The 22989-nt window shown below is 40.7% G+C and overlaps 1 protein-coding gene across 6 annotated transcripts in view; it reads right to left on the bottom strand.

The window, feature by feature from the left end:
* Ntng1 (netrin G1) overlaps positions 1-22989 on the bottom strand; it is a 328021-nt gene that overhangs the window by 133712 nt on the left and 171320 nt on the right. For all 6 annotated transcript variants that reach the window (XM_041650992.1, XM_041650998.1, XM_041651009.1 and 3 more), the window contains exon 3: positions 7009-7649. In XM_041650992.1, the coding sequence (XP_041506926.1) occupies positions 7009-7649 (641 nt within the window). The remainder of the gene's footprint in view (positions 1-7008; positions 7650-22989) is intronic.

The following is a 22989-nucleotide window of genomic DNA, read 5'->3' as shown; positions in this document are numbered from 1 at the left end:
AAATGACCCTTTTAAATATGTGTGTGTGTGTGATCCCTTGCCCAAGTTTTACCAACTCCATATAGTGTGAGAACGTTAATGATTCAAACCTCTATGAAACTGTAGACTGCCTGTTTAGGAGTCTGAACTGGAATCCACTTGGATTCCTGCTGTTACACAGGGAATGGCACAACACAAATACCTAGCTTATGCACCAATTGCCTAACACCCTGCTTCTGCATTTTATCCCCCATGTTAAAGACACAATCCACCAACCCTGCTGTCCCTTCAGCTGACTAAGGAATCTTTCCCTCAGTCCCTAATCAGATTTTAATTGGTTCTCAGGCCCTGTTGCCACTACAAGAGAATCTCAACCCATCACCCTGTGCTGACTTCCTAGGCTTTGAAGAGCTTTTCTTGACTCTCAACTTGAACACCAGGTCTGGGGGGCATAATTGTTCCTAAGTTAAGAAATGTAACACCTTCAGTGTTCACACAATGGAATATTTTCTACTACTGTCTTAAAATGTTTCTCCTCTGCTTTCAACGCACATGTGAACATTTATAACTTTAGATGGATTATAACATGAGCAACTGCAAAAGACAGTTTCATAGGAATCCTTTAGCGCTTCTTAAAGGGGATGACGGTCCACTGGGAGAAGATGGGGGGAAGTAATCTCTCAGGATTCTACACTTCGTTTCTCCTTTGAAATTCCTTAACAGGCTGTGCTGTTTTGTGTGTAATTTGTCTGCCTAGAATTCCATGTTGCCTTGGCTGCCTGGCACACTACACCACACGTTTCAAGATACCATACGAATGTCAGATCTTATCAAACATTTTACTAGTCTCATTTCATTAAGTTAGTAGTTCTTTTATCACATAAGAATTCATACAGTGGTATGGATGAGGTATGGCTTGAATGTATCTCCTGGGACTTTGTGTACTAAAATTTATCCCACTATAGAGTATTAAGAGAATAGAAATAACTTAATGATGGCTTTTAAAGATGAGGCTTTGGAAGTGGTTAGGATTTAGATAAGGGGATCAGAGAGAATGCCCTCAATTGAATACTGGTGCCTTTACAGACTAGCAAGACCAGAAGCACTCCCCATGTTTCATGCCATACATTGTCCTAGGCTGTCTTGGGACCATGCCCATAAGAAGGAGGTCACCATATGCAGTTCTATCAACTCCCCTAACTGAAATATAAGTAAGTCTGTTTTCTTTTAAAACTACCAAATTTCAAACTTGTAGTAAAGAAAAAGATTTAAAAAAAGATAAAAAAGATGCAAATAATCAGAGCCCTTGTCTATGCCCTTTCAGGTCATGAGCTCTTTGAAAGTAGGGACTACGCCTTCTGCCATTGCTGAATGTCCACTGCTAAAGCCAGAATCTGCTCCGTGATGACAGAGAAACGTGAATTAATAACAGAGTACCAGGAAGATGCTGTAAAAGCAGAATCTGCTAAGTGGCCGCAAAGTCCAACTTCAATAATTAGGACTAACTGAGGATGAGAAGACAAAAGCACACATGCTTTCTACATGAAAAGTGAAACCTCAAGACTTTGGCAAATTTATTTTAGTTGTGGCTAAGGATGACAGAGAACCCCCACAAATCAGTTTACATGACACCATGTTTTCCAAATGCTTTTTTTTAATTTATTTATTTATTAAGGATTTCTGCCTCGTCCCCACAACCGCTTCCCATTTCCCTCCCCCTCCCCCGATCAAGTCCCCCCCCCCTCATCTGCTCGAAGAGCAATCAGGGTTCCCTGACCTGTGGGAAGCCCAAGGACTGCCCACCTCTATCCAGGTCTCGTAAGGTGAGCATTCAAACTGCCTAGGCTCCCAGAAAGCCAGTACGTGCAGTAGGATCAAAAACCCACTGCAATTGTTCTTGAATTCTCAGTATTCCTCATTGTCCGCTATGTTCAGCTAGTCCGGATTTATCCCATGCTTTTGAGATTCAAAGTTGTCTATGTACTTAAAAAGTTTCACAGGCGTTCTTCATAAATGGGTGTTTGTCTGCATGGATGTCTGTGCACCATATGTGTGCCTGGTGCCCATAGTGGTCGAAGAGAGGATGGGGATCTCCTGGAAGTAGAATTGTAGATGGTTGTGAGCTGTCTTGTAGGTGCTTGGAATCAAACCCCAGGTTCTCAGGAGAAGCAACCAGTGCTCTTAACTGCTGCACTCCACACACAAATGTTCTTGCTTACTCAAGATTACTTACTTGGGTACCAACTTCTTGACCTTGTCCCAGTTACAAAAAACGAAACCCAAGGTGATGACATTCAAGCAGTCAGGTTATATGGATGTAAAGTTTACTCCTAAGAGAGAGAATGTAGGGAGCCTTTCTCTCTATAACACCCTGGGGAAGTAGCTTTGTCACTGGCCTGTTTAGCCTTGAGTTCTGTAAAAGGAGACTGGATTGGACAGTTAAGAATGCTCAAGAAAGGATGCTGAAATACAGCTTCTGTGCTAGTGTCCTCAGACTCTTTTCTTAGGGGAAAGCAACGGAATGAGGAAAGAAAAATAAGTAAATAAACAAATAAATAAATTTCGGTTGATTTCTGTAATTGGGGCATGGTTATAGTTCAAAACTCCCAAAGGGTGTCTAAAAAGGAAGAGAGCACCGAGTCTCATACATACTATGTTTGTATCTTATGTTTACATAACTATAAAATTTAAATTAAAAATATGTCACAGCAAGCATCTAACAATTATAACCCATAGTAAATATAATTATAACCATGTTCTGTAACAAAATCCACTTAAAACTTATTAATTAGTTATTTCTGGAATTTTTTATCTAACGTCTTTGCACTTGCCTCAGTGAAAATTTTGGAAAGCTAAGCTATGGATAAGCTAAACCATAGGCTATTTGTTATTTTGACAGCCAACCTATAAAGGAAGCCGAGTAGGCACTGCATGGGATAAGAAATGAATAAACACCATTGAAAAGGTATGAATTACCTTTAAGAATGTATTGTAAAAGACAAGCAATTGAGATGTTGATCAGATCTGAATATTTCTTTCAATTCTACCTTCGTGCTTATGTTGTTAGAGGAGAAATTCTATTATCCAATGTCTAAAGCCATAGTTTGATACATTGCTGATAATACATCTTGGAAACAAATGGGCTTATTACCAAATGCTCATTTATCTTTCAGACTTAAAAACCTATTATAATAAATCACACTACTTCCTCAGTGTTACCTCAAAGACACAAAAAGGAATGTTTAGCTTATATTCTGATAAAAGCGCTGCATCTGACAAGTATCTAGGTTTTAATTAATTTAATTGTGGAAAGAAAGCTCAAAAGGAAACATGGTACTTGAAAATCTAAACCTCCCACAGTGTAACTAAGAAACCTTTTGGACATTATATATTTAATGACTTCTGGACTTAACCCCCTGTCTGTATGAAAAAAAAATGTTGAGAACAAACATGTACTCTTCATTTCTCCTCTCACCTTTCATCTGGGTACGTTTTATTTATGCACTAGACGAACTTGTGGCCATTAGAACCATCTTGCTTCGGCAGTTAATTAACACAAGTACCATAATTTAATACAGTTAATGCTACTTGATGCCCTTTAATGTACCTTCCATTAGTGATATTATTGTAGTATTACCCTGTAAATTAAAATGAGATCAAGACTAAGAGAGTGGCTCTTTAATTAACGTACTGGCACACTGCACTTCTCTATTATTCACTGGAGAAAATCACCCTGATTTACTGAAGCAGGACAGCCATAAGTCAGAATTAGCCCAGGAAGATTATTAGGTTTATTGAACAATGTAAGTGCCATGGAGTTACTAAGATGGCCAAGCGCATTGCTTCCTCTTTTTCCTTCATTATCTTGATAAATACTCATGCGGTAAATGAAAGCAAAATAAACACGTAGCAAAGGAGAAATGCATTTTATGATAATATTATAAGTTTTTCTATCAGTTCAATAGATACTGGATGTATCCCATGTTAAAAAAGCCTAAGCTAGTGGTTCTCAACCTTCTTAACGCTGCGATCCTTTACTATAGTTCCTCATGATGTGGAGACCCCCAGCCATAAAATTTTTTCGCTGCTACTTCATAGCTGTAATTTTGCTGCTGTTATGAATCATAATGTAGATATCTAGTATCCAGGATATCTGATACTTGAAACCTTGTGGGGATTGCAACCCACAGATTGAGAACCAATAGCCCAAATGATTCATTAATCTGATGACAGTCAAAACATTGCTTTTATGTTAAATAAAATAGTCATTATAAAATCTACATATGCATATTTACACTATATCTTCAACTATTTCCATTTCATAGTTTAATAGTTCAAGATAGAAACATATATTTTCTGTTGACGGTATTGCAAATATTTATAGCTGGTCTTCATACAAAATTTATATAATGACTTATATAAATTCCCACATTTTGCTTGGATGGTATTGGAAGTGACAACAGAAAAATGGCATTATTATTTCTGGAAAAAGACACGTATATAAGATTCTAGGTTTGTGTGACCAGGGGATGGAAAGACAAGCTACAAGAAACTATGCCCTTTCTTACGTTTTGGAAAATTTAGAACTTCCCAATAAAAAAAAAATCATCAACTAATAGGTAATCTTTCTATAGATGACCTGTTGTTTAAAGGAAAGACAACCAAAAACATGAATCCTGAAATCTTCAACGGTAAAATCATCAGTGTCTAGGCTGAAAGGCCTAATGCTCCACAGTTGCTCAGCTTTCCGTTTAGTGGCTCCATCATGAACAAATACTCCTTACATAACTTGAAAGCCAGAGACACACCGGAGCCATCAGGCCCGGCTTCTTTAGTCCCTCCCCCAGGACTAAAAATACTCCAGCCATCTGGTGCCTAGTGCAGTACATGCTAGCATCGGTTTGCCCCGAAAAATTTGGACAGAGCAGCAGGTGACGGAGCAGCACCGTATGGGCTTACCTCACCTCCACTGGCCCTTTTGCTTTTGTTCAGCTGCTTCTCGCTAGCTTGCAGCTGACTGGTGAACAGGAATGACAGGGGAGGTGAGACTCAAGAGGTTTGATGGAATCTGGGTACTGCTAACTCCTCAGAGCCAGTGACAAGCAGCCGGAGGTCATTGCCAAGGTGAGGCTTAGCAGTAAGGTGAGAGGTCCAGAGGGATTAGATGTTCTTGGCAGGCCATCTTTAGGAGAGGACCTGTCTAACTCCAATGGAGCATGCATAAAGCTCTCCTTAGCTCGAAAATGCAGTTTATACTTTCTTTCAAAGAATCAGAGAGGAGAGAAATGAATTTCCCATAGCAAAAATAATCTCCAGCAGCAGATATTTCATAACTGAAACCCCCCAAAATGTTGTCTTTCTGACAGAGCCAAATCACAGTGTTTGGGTGCAGTGGTCTACAGAAACTCAAGTTCAGGTTAAGAAGTACTGAAACTGCCAGAAACTGACCTGCCTGAATTCAATGTTACCAAACCACACAAATCTCGGGCTATTCATTTAGAGTTTTATTCTTTCAGCCATATTGAATATTTGTCATTTGATGTTGGCATGCTGTTGTTAAAAATATCAAATATTTTTCATATAGTACATGCACTTGAGATTGGATAAGATGACATTTTAAACGTAAAGTCTTTTACTAAGATGTTCCTTAACATAATGGGGCATTTTGGTACAACACATGCTCAAGTCTGCTAAGACAACTTCCTACTGCCCATTCATAGACTCCTGCTAATCTGTAAACACTTCTTAAAACACTAGGGCTCCCAAGATCAATGTGGCTATCCATATACTAGGGCACAAATCCCTCAAAAAAATACTAATTTGCTGTCAAGATGTTGTCAGCATCTGTCACTAAGGCCTTGGTTAGAGGTTGACAATAAGGTCTGTAGCTAAAGATTCTTTACTGATCATGAGGAACACAAGAGGAAGCAGAGGATATAGCTGCAAGTTCATGCTGTCTTTCCATTGTGAACATCCTGAAACCTTAGATGCCACCGTAAGCTGAAAAGCTTTACTGCCTTTCTTACTCTCACTAGGACCCCATCTTCATAGCTGCAAACACCTTTTTACTCATATGTGACAGACAACTCTCTGAAGGGCCAGATTTCCAGCACCTCCAATTTCTGAGGCCTGGGCAGACCCAAAGGAATCTGAAAGCCAGCCTATTGAATGAATCCTGATTTATCTGTCTAAATTTATGCTTATCAAGATCAATATGCCAAATTTACCATTATACACTTTATATACTTATCCTCATATATTCTCAGATTTAAAAATGTTTATCTCTTTCTTTATATTTTCTTTTTTTTCCTGCCCACTATCTTATGTGTCTACTCTCACCATGCCTTGATGAATAAAAGTCTCTCATGTTGGTAGTTTTTGTTCTCATTATCGGAGTTTTCACTCATACATCTTCAAAATTCTTTATAATCAATTGTAGTTTGGTATACTATTAAAACAAGGTATCCATGATCATAACTACTGATGTTACAACTCTTGTCCATCTGCCCTTGGCCTACCAAGTGAAGAGTCCCCAACCCATATTTTACATGTGGAATATTTTTTAATACAAAGTGTTCAAGACCTCTAAAAGAGGAAGCTTACCACTCTTGAAGAAATGCATTTTACGTCTCAGGTGCTTTTTGTTCTGACGGTGTAAGGGATCATTGCAGGGTGATTCTTGCTTGCATTGGTAAATGCAAGACAGAACCTTATTTCTCTCTTCCCCTCTAACAGAGCAAGCAGCCTCACTATGTTGGCTTAAGCCTCACCTTACCAGGGAATATTAAGCTTCAGGTAAGATGACTATGTTTTCTTTTGTTTGAATTCTAAAGACTCCTGAAGACTGATAACCAGTGTGGGTTTGTAAATCATTGCTGAGCCAAAAGGTCTCAGACGGCTTTAGAACCTCCTCGCGTATTGGTGGCCCTCAGAAAATAAATAAAAATTGACTAATGTCACCAACCCTGGGCATATTTTTTTTTTGTACACACAGTTATTTCCATTCAAGATGGGCAGGGGTTCTCTTACCTTCCTCGCACCTTTATGTCTGAGATCGCATAAAAGTAACGTGCCAAATGCAGCTCATCTACAAATATTTCCCCTACGGCGGGTCTCAAGAGCCTGATCCTCAGGTCCGTGACTGTGAAGAAATCTCTGAGCTTCTTGGTTGTATCCAGCTGTCCATAGAGGGAGGCCATATTTCGCAGCCGAGGTCCAGCGAAAAACGCAAACCTGTCTTTGATCTCAAAGTGAATAATTTTGCTGTTTGTGGAGTACCCGGTGGAGTACTCCTCTGTGCAAATAATCTCTAAGACGGACTGCTGGGACAAATCCTTCACGGACTTCGGGTCCATGTGAAAAGCATCGAGGCAGTCTGTGGCGTAATACTGATAGGGCTGCCATGTTCGTCCATAATCGAGAGATTTCTCCAGGATCATTTGGTCTGGACGCCCCGATTCGAAGGTAATAACTATATTGTCTGTGAGCTCAATGGTTTTGCTCCAAGACAAAGTGATGTTAACCTGGAGAGGTTTGGGGTACTCCTTCCAAGTAGCAGACTGCCAAAATGTAGAGGGATGTCGTCCTTCAAAATCAAACATGAGCTCAGGAGGGTGCGCCAGTTCAGGGGTACTTGCGTCACACTCGTTATTGCACATGTAAGGGTTGCCCTACGGAAGAAGAATAAAGGAGGGGTCATTAAAATATTGCCTCAACACCGTCTTACCTTATTGCTGATTGCTAACAAGCTAAGACAGAAAACAATAACAAAATCACTAAAGTTTTCTTTCCCCAACTGGATTCTCCTCTATACTAGCCTTTTTATTATAGAGCAGGAAAGAGGGCTCAACAATTATGAACATGGGATGCTTTTTCAGAAGTCCTCGGCTCAGTTCCTTGTACCACCTACATGGCAGCTCACAACTCCTTGGAACTCTAGTTCTAGGACATTAGGTTCCCTCTTCTGACCTCCACAAGCACCAGGCATGTAAATGGTACACAGAGATACAAAACACTTATACACATAATGTATAAAAAAATAAACCATGTAAAATTAAGATGGTAATTTTCTTGTCTTTCTATGGGCTTCAAGGATAAGAAAAGTTCATTTACTCCTGTGTCTTAGACCCATAATATGATCACAGAGGCACAAAGATACAGAACTACCTAATAGCTCAATCATTCTACTTCCGCCTAGAAAGGTCCTGCAAGGAAGGCAGGGAGACTTGATATTCCTTAGAACTTGATTATTTTTTAAAATTAAAATATGATTACATCATTTCTCTCTTTCCCTTTGCTTCCTCCAATTCCTCTTATGTATCCTCCCTTGCTCTTCCAAATGTCTAGCTTAAAAAGTCAACTATGTGTGCATGTGTGTGTGTGTTTGTTCCTAAATCTATGAATGCAATGTGCTCAGTACCTATCATGTTACTTATATGCATGTTTTCAGGGCTGACCATTTGGTTATGGATAATCAGTTGGTTTGCTCTTCCCTGGAAAGACTCTATTGCCCATTCTCAGAATTCCTTAGTTGCCTGTAGCTCTTTGTCTAGGTTGAGGCTTCCTGAGATTTCCCCTTCCACTTCCCTTGTCTACTGATGCCATCCTTATTCAGGTCTTAGTTAAGGATGGTTCTTCAACAGTTCACTTCTAAAGCAGGCCTTTGGATTTAACCATGAATGATAGATGCTGACCCTTGTCCTATATAGCCAAGGGTACCCTCATTAACATTCAGCTCTCTCTTGGCTTTGCCCTGAATCCATCATACTTAACTGGGTCCCTGCTTCATAAAACCTGGTTTTAAAACGTTTACTTTATTCACCACAAATCATTAAAATGCGGTCCAAGGCAAACTCTGGGGTTGGATCCAAACATCTGGCATCCTAATAGGTAGATATGAGCCGAGTGCTCAGGAATGTCTGGGGCTGAGGATGTGTTCCAAGGAACGGAACACAGAAGAGTCCACTATAGTTATACCTCGGTATCCTTGAGGTATTGCTTCTAGGTCCCCCACGGATACCCAAATCTGCCTAATTTTAAATGGCATACTATTTGCATACACTTCAAATCAGCTGCAGATGATTTAAATGTAAATGGTATGTAAATACTTACTACACCGCATCCTTTTGGGAACATTGACAAGAAATAATCTATATATTTGCAGTGCATAGGCAACCATCCTGGGCTTGGAAGCACAGCACTTGAATGCCACCAAACAAGGAGCACTGAAAGCAGCATGAGAACCTGTGGGATGTGGGAGGCTGCAACAGTGTGCCTGAATGTCACGTATTCTAATGAATTGAACACAGTGCCCTGCGTGGAGCAGAGTAGCATTTTGCCACAGGCAGCTTTCTGCACTCCCTCCCCAGTATCCTCACCCCATGGTGAGTTGACTGCAGACATGGAGTCTTCTGATCGAGGAGGACCAGCTCCGGGCAACGAAGAAGGCGCTATTCACCCAACCAGACACTTGTGTATTTGTGACTTTACAGCTGCCCATAGGCAGCTCTCAGTGGATGTTAATTATTCTTCTCCTTACAAATGCTACTTCCTTTACAACCCACTCAAACTAGAAGCTGGAAATAAACCGCCCGTGATGTCACAAGTTGTAATGCTGCTTTTGCGGCACTAAATGCCTCTTCTCGGCTTTCCCTGGTAGAATCTGGAGAGAATGACTTGATATGGCTTAAATTTTTTCTTTCAAAAGAATAGCAGAGCTGGGCGGTGGTGGCGCACGCCTTTATTTATTTATTTATTTATTTATTTATTTAGGATTTCTGCCTCCTCCCCGCAACTGCTTCCCATTTCCCTCCCCCTCCCCCCATCAAGTCCCCCTCCCTCATCTGCTTGAAGAGCAATCAGGGTTCCCTGACCTGTGGGAAGCCCAAGGACCGCCCACCTCACACCTTTAATCCCAGCACTTGGGAGGCAGAGGCAGGCGGGTCTCTGTGAGTTCGAGGCCAGCCTGGTCTACAAGAGCTAGTTCCAGGACAGGAACCAAAAGCTATGGAGAAACCCTGTCTCGAAAAATAAAAAAAAAAAAAAAAGAAAAGAAAGAGAAAAGCAGATAGCAACATCCAAAGTCACTACTCAGGTAGAGTGAATCATTATAGTTTCTCCGTATTTTCAGGGGATATCTCCTAAGACCCTCACGGAATACTTAAAGTCTCAGGTCACACTAAGCTCAGTATATATATATATATATATATATATATATATATATATACATATATATATTTTTTTCTATACCTACTTAACCTACTTAACCTATAGAAATAGTATTTATAATTTTTCACAATAAGGACTTAACAATGACTCCTCATAGAATAATGTCTTATAGTAAAAACTATGTGAATGAGGTCACTCACATAATATCTTTGTATGCTCCTCCTTCTGCGATGACTATTGACTGTATAGTCTATGTGAGGAGATGGAAATGGGTGATACGGATCAATGCTCTTGACATAGTGCTAACAGATGAATACTGTGACTCTGGGGATTGCTGCTCTGAGAGCTGAGATGCTATCCATGACCAATGGGTGGGAAGTATCTACAGTGTGAATACAAAGCTAAGGGACGATTAATACTCCCAAATGGTGGGATGGAGTCAAGGCATAAGAGATCTTACCACATTGCTTACAACAGTGCACAGTGTAAAACGTAAACAAACTGTTTATTTCTAGGTTTCCCCACCTAATACTTTGGAGCCTGGTTGACCACCCATAGCCGGCACCATGCACAATGAAACTATGAACAAGAGGGATTGCTACATTCTCTCACCCTGTTCTGGGTGTTTGTGAACATGACTGGTTGGAAGACTCTACCTTCTCATACTGTCCTCAGGCTTTCTCTTGGAATTAGACTTAGAATTCCTCTCTTATTCTTTTCATGAAGTGTGAGCTTTTGATCATATCATCTGTTGGGTGTGTGAGATGGAGCTCTGGTAATTAATTTACACTGTAGATGTAGACACTCAGTTACCTGCTGACTCCCATGCAATACAAGATGGGCACTGAAGAACTGCCCTGTCCTCCCTAGAGGAAGCTTGCTCCTACCTAGTCAGCTAATACTCTTTCTCCCTTTCCCATTAGAGCAATTGAATCCGAACATTGGCAACAGGCTTGAAAGAGTCAGGTATAATTGAGATGAGGCAGGAGAAAGGAGAGAAGGGATATTATGGGAGGAACAGAAATGTTTTAAAAATATACTCAAGAAATCAGTTATAATGGAAATGTTGCTGTACTTCTCTCTCAAATTTCAATTCCCTATTCCTGATCCCAGCGTCTGCAGCACTATTTATAGGCATCCCCTTCCAAATGAGCTGGGGCGGGGGTGGGGGCGGGGGGGCGGATCACTTTCTGTTCCAGGTGGAATAAATCACCAAATTTATTATTATTTAAACTCCCTTAAGCACACCAGAGCGCCAAATGCAAAGCTCTGCAAACTGGCAAAGGCTTTTTATGGAGGGCTATAAATATTGTGGAATCTGTCAGGATTTATAAATTCCAAATATATGTAAATGCACATTTCACCGGAAGGGGTCAGATTTACACGGATCATACCTTCACTTGAAATTTACTTTTAAAACATGGTCATTCCAAAAGCTGTCAGCAAGCAGCCATCTGCATAACCATGAACTTGGATGTTATCATCTTTGTCCTGACAGAACTGTCTTCATCTGTGGTCAGGAGTGTGGGGACAAGGGAAGGGGGTCGTGCTGTACACAGTAAAGAGAGTGGTCATACATTCGTGTTGACTCTTGGTGGGAGACCATATTTGTTCACCTTCAGCCTAGGTGTGCAAAGATTCTCAGGTGGGAAAAAGGTACTGGGACCAAATAAAGAGGAGGCTCTTCAGGCTGATTCTGCAGATGTGTCAATAATAACAAACCCTTCCCAAAAACATTACTAAAGAAATCTGTCTAAAATGTATCCACCCCTTCATGAAATGAAGGTGATGTCAATACCTCTGACACACACCTCATTCACTTTGCACTTAGGCATTTTACATGTCCTGGGCAATCCCTGTCACTCCTCCTTCAGAGAAGAGGGGAGTCAAGCATAGAGAAGTGTTACAAACCTGCCCAGGTCACTTCAAGTGGATAAGAAGCGGAGCCAGAAAGATGCCCGGCTATACGTTCTAAGCCCAAGCCAGGGTGGGTGCCTGTATCAGAGCCTTGACTTAGGAGCAGTAGTGGCTGCTCAAGAGAAAATGCCTAAGATACAAGGACTTGTTTTTAATTTTTAATTTTGAAAAACAGTTTAAGATTTTGTTTAAACCCTCATGAGCAGCTGAGAAATCTTGAAATAGGAAACGTCGCTTAGCTTCACAAGATAAACCCACTCACTCATTCAAGCCCCTCTTCAAGTTTGTAGCCCCTGTCTATTTCCTACAGACCTAGTGCCACGGACATTCTTGAAGATCCTCTACTTTATATTATTCTTAGACTTGTAAACATGTGAGGTTTGGAACACCCCCCCCCCAAGTCTGTATATTAGTCCTTTCTTAAAGGAGCACAGGAAACCCGGGTCTCTGTTGTCCTTTGAGAAGAGGCACCCTTTCCCTTGTGCTCAGGAGGACAGGCAGCTCTGAGTGAAGGCCAACAAAACATGCATTTTCTCTCAGCTTCACACAGACCTAAAGACAAAAGATTCTTACATTCAACAGTCCCTATTTATCACTTACTATAGGACTGTATTAACGGGGCTTGTCTGGGGCTCCTAAGACACAACAGTGAACAGACTCTGACCCTTGCCTTCTATGGTGCTTCCATTCCAGGCGGATTAGATGCACTAAAGCAAATAAATACACAATCCCATATAATGCAGTATGATGGCAGGTACTAAGGGAAAAGTAACGCCAACAGAAGGAGAGCACCATTGCGAGAGGGATGCTGATAGTAATTTTATACCGAGAGGTCAGAGAAGGTCTGGCTGATAACATGACATTCGAGCAGATTAAGAACAATTTGTAATTTACACAGGGGATCATCAAAGGAGGTGACCAGAATGACAGGTTTGTCCTTCATCTGACTCTACTCTTAGGGGGTATTCTCAGCAGCACAGCAATTTATTGCAATCGATGGGTAAACAAATCATTTGAAATGAGAATCTACACCAAATGACTGCTGATACCAAAAAAAAAAAAAAAAATCAATCCACTGTTTCCCTTATTTCATGGCAGTCATACTCTTTTAGGAGATTGATGATTTGATAGCCATTAGCATAATTTACCAAGAGAAGTGACACTGGGAGAAAACTAGAAAGGATGAAATAAGAGGGACGTAGGGGAGAGCTTCATTCATTCCTGTCCTCTATATATATGTGGGAGAGAAAGAAAACAAAGAAACCTAAGGAATCAAAAATCTTGCCATTCCCAATGGAGCCAAAGGAGAGATTATATGCTAAAATATTTCGTGTAAATATTTCACATAGGTATGATCTGTAATGCTGTTGTTACAGAGAATTATCAGTATGAAAACAATTCTTGTTAAAGGGATTAGGTTAATTAAATTTTAGATTACTTCAACTCCACCCTAATCCCTCCTAATAACATCAAGAGTAAAATTTATATAAGAAAATGCAACTTTTCCCTCCTCGTGAAAACAAAGAACATTTTCTTGCTGTTAAAACTCACAGATGTAGGCATCTGCATTGTAAGTAGGTCCTCCATGGCCCGGCAGGCAGCCTTAAATAGTTATTAATTTAAGATCCTTTGTCTCTGGGAAAGCACAAAATATGTATAGCTATGTAGATAATATTATTTACATCACTATGAGATGCTTATATAATTAAACTGATATCACAATTAAATATTTTTATAACAATTAGAACGTCACATGCGATGCTTACTTTCATTTAAAAATATTAATGTTTTACCTCTGGGAGAATTGAAATTACTTATTAATTAGCAATGTCTACACACAGCGCACTGCTGTTATTCTTTCTTAATGTGCTTTCAGGATTCAAAGGATAAGTACAGTTGACCGTGCGTCTTCCCTGTTTCAGGGGACCAAGGCCTTTTCCTTGTGCTGATTGGTACTTTGACAGAGCATCCTTCCACCTAAGCTCTGCGAGGACTTTCAGAGTGAAAGACAAGTTCTATGTGCCCAGTATCACTGTACAACTTGAAGTCTTATCAGTGTGACCTGATTTACCTATTATGAAACAAACAAAATATTCAAAGATTTGCCTATTATCAAACGATTGGGATTTACAGTTGGCAGCAGACAGAGTACCCAGGGCAGATTTGTTGTTTTGTTACCATAAGTTACACAGCATATGTTAGCAGGAGGCTATGAGAAACATCTGGGTTCACATTCCTACCCATCCTGGGAAACAGAGAAAGCTACTGACATTTCTGTCTGGCTCATCTTTTCATGTATTGATCAATGGAAGTGGACCACACACAGTCAAGAAGCTGCACTGTAGAATGAACCTCCCACCCTGCTTGCAAACCCTGGTGAGTCCGAATATAAATAAAGGACTCTGTCCTCAGAAAAGAAAGACCCACAAGGCAGCATCTTCCCTTTGCTCCAAGGTCTTTAGGACAGAAAGTGCTATGATCATTGCAAACAGCAGTACAATCTCAACTAGTAAAACCACGGATTCAGGACACTGGGTCTTAACATAGGGTATTTCTATGGTGATAGTATAGTATAGTCTGTTATATGATGAGATTTCCCAACAGAAGTTGTGCAAAAACCCTGGAACAAAAGTATGCATTTGTAAGGACAGGAATCCCAGATCTGCGGTTGGAAACTATAGCATTTCAAGAATAATAGGTGACAAATGGGGTTGTTCAGTAACTTTATTTGTTGAGAATTTGCTTACTATGTAGCATAGGCTATCCTGAAAATCTCTAAGTAGCTTAGGCTGGCGTCAAACTTGTGATCCTTCTGTCTCAGTCTCCCAAATTCTTGGGTCTGTAACTTTGGAGTTAAAAAGTGATTGTTCCGTTTTCTAAGGAAACCCTCTGTTCACCACGGAGTTTTCCCTCCAGGGCTGGTACAGGCTTAACGTCTGATTGAAGTTACAGCTTGTTTCAATCTGTTCTCTGACAGGGCTAACACCTTATGGACATTTTCACTCAAAAAATAAAGTTGGGATAGCTTAACCTTTCCACAATGAGAATACTGGAAGCCATATCACAGAGTGTGGACCATAATAGACAACTGAACAAATCCCCACAGAAGATTATGCTCAGGACTTTCAAGCCATTGAGGGCCCCAGAGGTCAAGAAGACACATTTCTAAAATGGAGCCAAATGTGCTCTCTAGTCCTGTAAACGGATTCCTGCAGGCAATCTACACCAATGCTTCTCATGTTCTGGGGAGGAGATAAATATTAACAGAACCAAGCCAAATGGAAAAGGAAGGTCTAGAGATAAACATTGAACTAAGGCAACATGATGTATGGGGTCAGGAAATGGCCTCTTAAAAATTACTGTCTTCAAATGCACAAATATTAGATGAAATATTTTCCTTTATATATGAGCAGAACACAGATGCAAATAATAGTAATAACTCAAAAACTGAAGAGGGCAGTGAACATTTAAGTTAAAGCAGTTTGAGGGAAACAGGGACAGTATGATATCACAAAGCAGGAGCTGACATGCTGAAGGCGCTGGGACGGGCAGCTTGAGCTTGATGCCGAGATGATGTTCAAAGCCATGTTCTTTTTTCACAATACGGTAAAGGTCCAAGCCCACCTGAAGCCAGTTTTCTGGAGCCACCAGGTGTGGGAGAATGTTGGAGGACCAGTACTATCCTATGCTTAAGGTTTCACTGGATCATAAGAAGAGAGAAGAGATTCCTGATTTATGGATTTCCAAAAGGGTTGCCTTCTAGAACCTGAAATCACCACACTCCTTGTTTATTTCCGTCTCTCCCAAACCCAATCCTTGCTTACTGGATACTAATAAAAAAAGGATAATTTCCTTTAAAGGGGGATTGGAAAAAACATGGGAGTAAGAAGGCATAGCACGGCAACATTTCACAAGCAGCAAGCACTATTTATACTCTCAGAAATGATACTTGTGTCCCCGCAGGTAGAGGTATGGGCACCACAGTGCAGCTCCCAGGACTATTTGGTTCACCTCCCAGCAGACAATTAAATATAGTTTTATAACAGAGGGCATTTTATTCAGTAACATGCAAAAAATAATTTCAAGCACTCTCAGAAAAAAAACACAGAGGTATTTTATACTTGGGGCAGTTTGGAGGTTTGTGCTTAAAGCCCACCTGACAAGAATATGGAGAAGAAGGGCTTTGAGGCTCCATAACAACAGTTTCCTTCCATCATGCTTCTGATACTTCATCCAGTTACCTTTATTCAATTAGCCTTATGATTGTATCTATCCCAACATCGAATCTCTACTCAGCAAAAAACTGCTGCACTTGACCCTTTGACAATCCTGGAAGTTCTTCACAGAAGAAGGCATAGACCCAGAGCCCAGGCATGGTTGGAAAAGGACCCCAAGTTCAGTCATGACTTGAAAAAAGCCTGGAGTCCAGCCATGGCTGGACTTTCACTTGACTCCCCTTTCTCTCTCTGGTGTTCAATTGCATGGCAATAGGACTTGATGTCATAAAAATAATATGAATTTTTACACTCTAGCTTCAGGACCTCTGACTATTTTTTATTTCTGAAGATAGGCATTGGCATTTTTTTTTAGGCAGATATTAGAGAAACCTCTTTATTTAAAAACGTCTTTATTACAATGACCTTCTTAAAAAGAGAGTATTTCATCTTGATCTTCAGCCTCCAGCAAAACCTTAAAGATCCTCCAAATAGTTTCTCAGCTATATGCCTTTTACCCATGCATGCATTCATTTGGTATTATATATGTTTGTATGTGTCAAACACTGTGCTGTGTACTGATAAAGAATCAATTGCCTATTTCAAGAATACTTCCAGTTCATTTGGAAAGGCAGACTCAAAAAAATAAAAAAACCAAAAACTATGCCATTATAAATAAAACTAATCTTCCAGACGGGGATCACAGAGTTCTTTGGAAGAACATTAGCACAAGGTCACTGAACAAGGTAACATGGGAAGAGTTCGTATAGACCAGGGGTTCTCAACCTTCCTATTGCTGCAAGCTTTTAATAAGTTCCTCAGGTTGTGCTGACCCCAACCATAAAATTATTTTCATTGCAATGTCATAACTGTAATTTTGCTACTGTTATGAAATGTAAATATCTGATATACAGGAAATCCGATGGGCAACCACCATGAGGGTCATGACCCACAGGTTGAGAACAACTCTTTCAGAGGATCACACTTAACCCAGAACTTAAAAGAACAAACTTGAGAGAGAGAACTTTTTAGACAAGAGATAGCAAATGCCAAAGATAGCCTGAGCGTAGATGGAACATGGGGATCTGAAATGACTGTTGTAACTAGAGAGGCGGTGGTAGTTTTTACTGAGCTGTGAAGTCACAGCTTTGAAGTTGTAAGGTGATCAGGAGGTCTAAATTCAGAAAGGTTGAATTTAATACTGTCCTGGGACAAAAGACAGAGTAAAGCTGACACTCTGCTTACACCGTGTCCAACACTGTACTAAATGCTTACATTAACACACTAGGATCTTCCGAACAGCACTTTGAGGTAGATACTTTGTTTACCTTATTTTGTAGATACTGAAACTGAAGCACAAATCATTTAAACAGCTCATTCTGAATCTTGGAACTGCTACGTCTCAAAATCATTTTATATCACAGTCAATCAATAGTGTCAAACAAGTTCTGTTGCTGTGTTGTGTGCTCCCTGTCTCTCTCTGTCTCTCCTCTCTCTTTCTCTCTGTCTTCATAATCTTGTGTCAATACGAGTCTGGACCCTCAGGGCAGAGATAGTCAATACCTGGGACATTAGCTTGTGAAGATATTTAAAACTGAGGATGGATGAGAGCACTGGAAGGGCAAGGTTTGGAATGATGGCTGTGTCTCGGCTGGCAATGAGCCAATGCTTGTTTGCTGGGTCTAAGAATATAATTTACCTCTTCCTGGAAAAAGTTCTCCTAAACAAGTGTATATGGCTTTGTCTTAAGAAGATTTGAGGGGAATGATCCTAGATTATATCAGGAATTTTTCAAAAATGAAAAAGGCAATTTTTAATTTTAAAACAATTGGTTTTTCTTTGATGTTGGGAGAAGGAACACTATCAGATCATTAATGATACAGGCTGCCACTGGTTGTGACGGGCAAGAAAGCTACTTTTTCAGTGGTATTGGTGACTGCAGATTCACAGTTGAGAATGAGAGACATTGAAGGCTTCTGTGACAACCTCTCCCCACCCCTCCTCAAATAGAGTCCAGACGGGAAGCCATTGAAGAGAGCCCTTAAAATTTTTGATAGGGATGCTGAAGTATAGCTCTTCACAGTTGATGGCTTCTGGTGGGGATGGAGGGTGGAGAAGGACTTGGTTTTTTTTAAAGGGCTGATGACTGGGAGTTTAACCATGCTCCAACGAGTATATTGGGGAAAAGATGAAAAATGGATGTATGGGCATTACAAATTGGACCTGATGTATTTTTTTCTTTTTCTTTTCCTTTTTAGGAGTGGGCACAGGGTGGAAGGTGGACCTGGGAAGACTGGGAAGCCAGTGAGATCAGGGTGCATTGTGTGAAACTCCCAAATAATCAATAAAAATGTTATATTTGAAAAAAGAAATGATGGTACAGGGCCTGCTGTGGGGGAAAAACAAAACCTTCAAAGATAAACTGTCTACAAATATATTGTCTTTTATTAAGTTATTTAAAGCAATGAGAAAGGAAGCAAACTTCTCTCAAAGAAAATCCCAAAGAATCTGCATTATCATTTAAGGTTTAACGTGGAAGGGTGGTTCTGAGAAGTGTTGGCGGGAATTCTGTGGGGAATGAAACTTTCCTCCTGGCTTGTTTCCCTAATCTCCTCTCACTGCTTGCGGACTCCAGCATCTTTTCGCCTTCACAGCCTTCCACACGTTCCTCCTTCTTCGGGCCCTTCAATTAAGATTTACCCACGGCCTTATCTTTCGGTGTTTTCACTTCCGTCTCATGAAGTTTCTTAGATAATTCATGTCGCAGCAGCTTCAACTCACACTTATACTTCGATGAGCCAGAGATTCTGTCTCCAGTTCTTGTTTCCCAGATGGAGTTCAGACTCATCTCTTCAACTACCTATTTGAATAGCATCTAAATGATGATTCATAGGAATCCCTAACATGACACACTGAATAGCTAACTTTCCTCTTTCCTTTTCTTCTCTTCCCTAGAAAATTTACTCCTAAATTTATTAGACAGATGTGGTTCGTATGTAAAATATTCACCAAGGACTCCTGTGTTTGAACTTGATGTTGCTTTGGGAGGCTGGGGAACAATTAGCTGGAAGCATTGGGTGTAAGCATTGATGTTTTATAATCTGGTTCTTCTTTTTGCACACCCTTAGATTCCTGACTGCACAAATAGTATGACCAGGCACCTCACCTTAGCTTGATAAACTCTTTCCCTTAAATTATAAATGAACTTTTTCTTCATCGAGCTGCTTCTGGCCAGGTGTTTGACCACAGCAGTGGTAGAGGTGACTCACATGGCTGTTCAAAGCAGGGATGGCTTGACTTCTATAGCATTCCCACTAAAGATGTGCAATCTGAATCCAACAGGAGGGATTATTAGACTAAGTGAATCTGAGGCGGTATTCTGCTCTAATGAAAAATAAACTCTCATGGAAAATAGAGAATTGGTGCCAGATTTACAGAGACTAAATAGGTCTCACTGTTAATGCCACATGAAGCAAACTGTTCTGCTAGCAAAACTATTATTGAGACAACTAATAAAGCCAGAATAGTGGTTGAACATTATACGGCAGCAGAGGATCCATATTAATTTCCCAATTTTGATGGTTTAATTGTAATTATGGAGGAGAGTAGCTCCATTTGTGGGAGGTTATAAGGCATTACATTGACAACTTGTGGTCAAGTGATCCTGTTAAAAATAGCTGCTGATTCTCCCTGCCAGCACAGAAGATCTGACCCTGTTGGCAGGGGTGCAGCTGAGGCTGTCCTGTGGCTGGGAGAGCAGGACAGCTGCCCCCTCCCCTCCCTCATATGCCATGTGGTGACAAGGGTGAGGGAAATATCTTCTCTTCGCTCCCTATCCCTTACCATCTGCAGCAGGTGAGAGAGCTGGCCTTGGGCCATGAGAAGAGAAGAGCGGAATCCATGTCTCACCAAGTACAGCAATTGGGAGAGCAGACCCCGTGCCTCATCTGGGCAAAACAGTAGAGCTGTCCCTGGTAGGATGAATTCAGAGGACTTGATTGGGGGAGGGGGAGGGAAATGGAAGGTGGTGGCAGGGAAGAGACAGAAATCATAAATAAATAAATAAATAAATAAGCAAAAGAAAGGACCAAGGACTTCAGAGCAAGAGAACAGGCTCTACTCTGCGCTGCCTGCTACATTGGGTGACCTAGCTGGGGCAGTGCTGGAGAGCCTGTCTGGGTGGAGGTGATGAGAGAAAGCTGGCAGGCTGACCAACTCAGCTACCATGCACCATGCAGGCTCAGAATTAGGGCTATGAGTTGGCCCATCCCAACATTCACCTTAGTTATGAACTGCCGGAGCATGTAAAGGGGCCAGACCTACAGATCCAAAGCTACAGGATCCGCATGAACAACAATAGGATATCCAAACGAGTCCCAGTGAGGGCCAGTATTGATAGTGTAACAGAAGTCCTCAAACTAAACCAATGACGTACTGCAAGGAACTCTTACAAGTAAAATGTATGGACTAAGGAATATACTGTGTGACTCACTAGACCACACTATAGCTTCCAAGCCAAATGTTTTTTTCCTTTTTTAAATTTATTTTTGCTTGTTTGCTTTTTATTTTTACTTTTAAATTTTGTTTTGTTTTGGGGGAGTACTGCAAGGACAGAGGGAAAAAGTTAGGGAATGGGGAGATGAGTGGGATCGGGTCAGGATACATGTTGTGAGATCCACGAAGAATCAATAAAAGAAAAGTAAAAAAAAAACTTATTTCATGTGAACAACTTCTGTAAGTTTGAGACTTAAAACAAATACAACGACAGTTATTATGTATCAAGTAAGGGAAGTAAATTTGTAATTTTAAAAATAAATATATTGATTTTTATTAAAAATATTTTTTTCCCACAAATCAGAAGTATATGTTTCAAAATGTGTAAGAAATAAATAGTTGATGAGTTCAGTCCCTACCTTTCAGGACTGAGAGGGATGCAAGTACATATTTGACAGGTGTTTTATGACCCTTGCTCCCGTAGCCTCTGGACCAGTTAGGTTCCGTGTCTGGCTGGCATCTGCTAAGATTCAGCTCTCGCACTTCTCCATTGTGTAATGTTCCACAAGCTAGTTTCTCCAACCCCAGTTTTGTCCTTTCTAAAGTCAACGAACGACACAAGATGTACTTTACAATACCAACCAGACACAAGAGTACATAAGTCATGTTAAAGCTTAGCATCTCCTTGGCATAGAGCATGCTCAATAAAAAGTACTTAGCATCACTATGCTCTGCCAGTTCCCTTTACTCCCACGATTAGCACCTGTTCACCGCATAGGCTCCAGGACACAGTCCACTGCCACAGCTCTGTTCATACCTCCACTGCCTCCTTCAGCTTTAAAAAATAGTGTGCTCTCACTCAAAATGATGTCTTCTAGATCTAATCTACACGGGAAGTAGAAAAAGACAAGATCTTCTGAGTAAATTGGGAGCATGGGGACCTTGGGAGAGGGTTGAAAGGGAGGGAAGAGGTGGGGAGGGGAGCAGAGGAAAATGTAGAGCTCAATAAAAATAATAAATAGGAAAAATATTGTTCTCCTAAATTACTGATAATAGCCTTAAAATTATCTCCCTCTGTAAAGCTTTGCATTTTATAATCTGTTATCTGCAGAGCTGTTAACAGATCTTTTAGAAACACAAATCTGAGCATATCTTTATCCCTCCTAAAGCTACTGCATAAACTTCTCAGTACTTTCAAAGGAACAGTTCAAATTCCTCAGCTACATGCAAAATCCTTCCAGGTGTGACCTCCAAAAGCCAATGAAAGCCCTTTCATCTTGCTTGCTCTTGTTCATATCCCCTGCTGTGCGCCAGGCCGACCTGGGAACATGTACTGTGGATCAAAGAATGGGCCATACACGCAAAAACACAGATTGTACAAAGTTGCAATTAGCTCTTATGTCTCCGCCCACATAGAAGAATATTTAGCGCATGTAGGCATGGGAAAATATTTACTCATTTATAAACCAGGTAAGAAAGATAAACAGGAAAGCAGAATGAAAATAGGACAACACGTAAATTTGATAGAAAGGGATGACATGGGCAGTTGTGAAGAACTAAAGAAATAACCAATTGACCTCACCAAGTTGTATATGGAATTGACAGAATGTGCATTGTGAGTAGAAAAAGAGTCCCGCTACAAGTGCGGAGTGTCTATGTGTGATTGATACAGTCACTCGGGTTCCTTGTGAGGCTGGAAGACAATGACAAATTACGCAAGCTGCAGCTGTGTTCCGGTCCTTTCCTGGCGTTCATTTTATCTTCATTCTTTTCCCTCAGTTGAAGCAGTGTTTCTCCTACTGCTCTCAGAGTGAACTTCTCTTTTCCCAATCCCATCTCCCTGGACCTATCCCACCCGCTGCTGTCTTCCCCACTTGGAGAAGGAAGTGAACACGAAGAACTTGATTTGCTCTTGAGTGGTTGTAGAGTGAACTGTGAAGAATCAGCAGTGAATGGGGTGGTTGTGTGGGGTGGTGGTAGCTTTCTAGTGCCCAATTAGGAAGTGGCTCAGTGGGAGGGAATCATATCGGAAGCCCAGTGTGAGTAGGTACATTGGGGAAAAGCAGGCATGCTTTGCTGTGTCAGATAAAGGTGGTCTTTGTTTCTTCTGGCTAATTAGAGGGACTTAAAAAGTTCTACCTAAGTCCAGAATTTGGTTCTTCATAACTTAACTAAATGTAACTCTCAGGATCACCAAACAATGTGAGCTGCTTCCCAG

This window comes from Microtus oregoni, unplaced genomic scaffold (genome assembly GCF_018167655.1).
Source record: "Microtus oregoni isolate MIOR12 unplaced genomic scaffold, Mior012 000000F_ref0000247, whole genome shotgun sequence".
Lineage (NCBI taxonomy): Eukaryota > Metazoa > Chordata > Mammalia > Rodentia > Cricetidae > Microtus > Microtus oregoni.
Note: the sequence above shows the minus strand (reverse complement) of the source record. Positions and strands in the feature narration are given on the sequence as shown.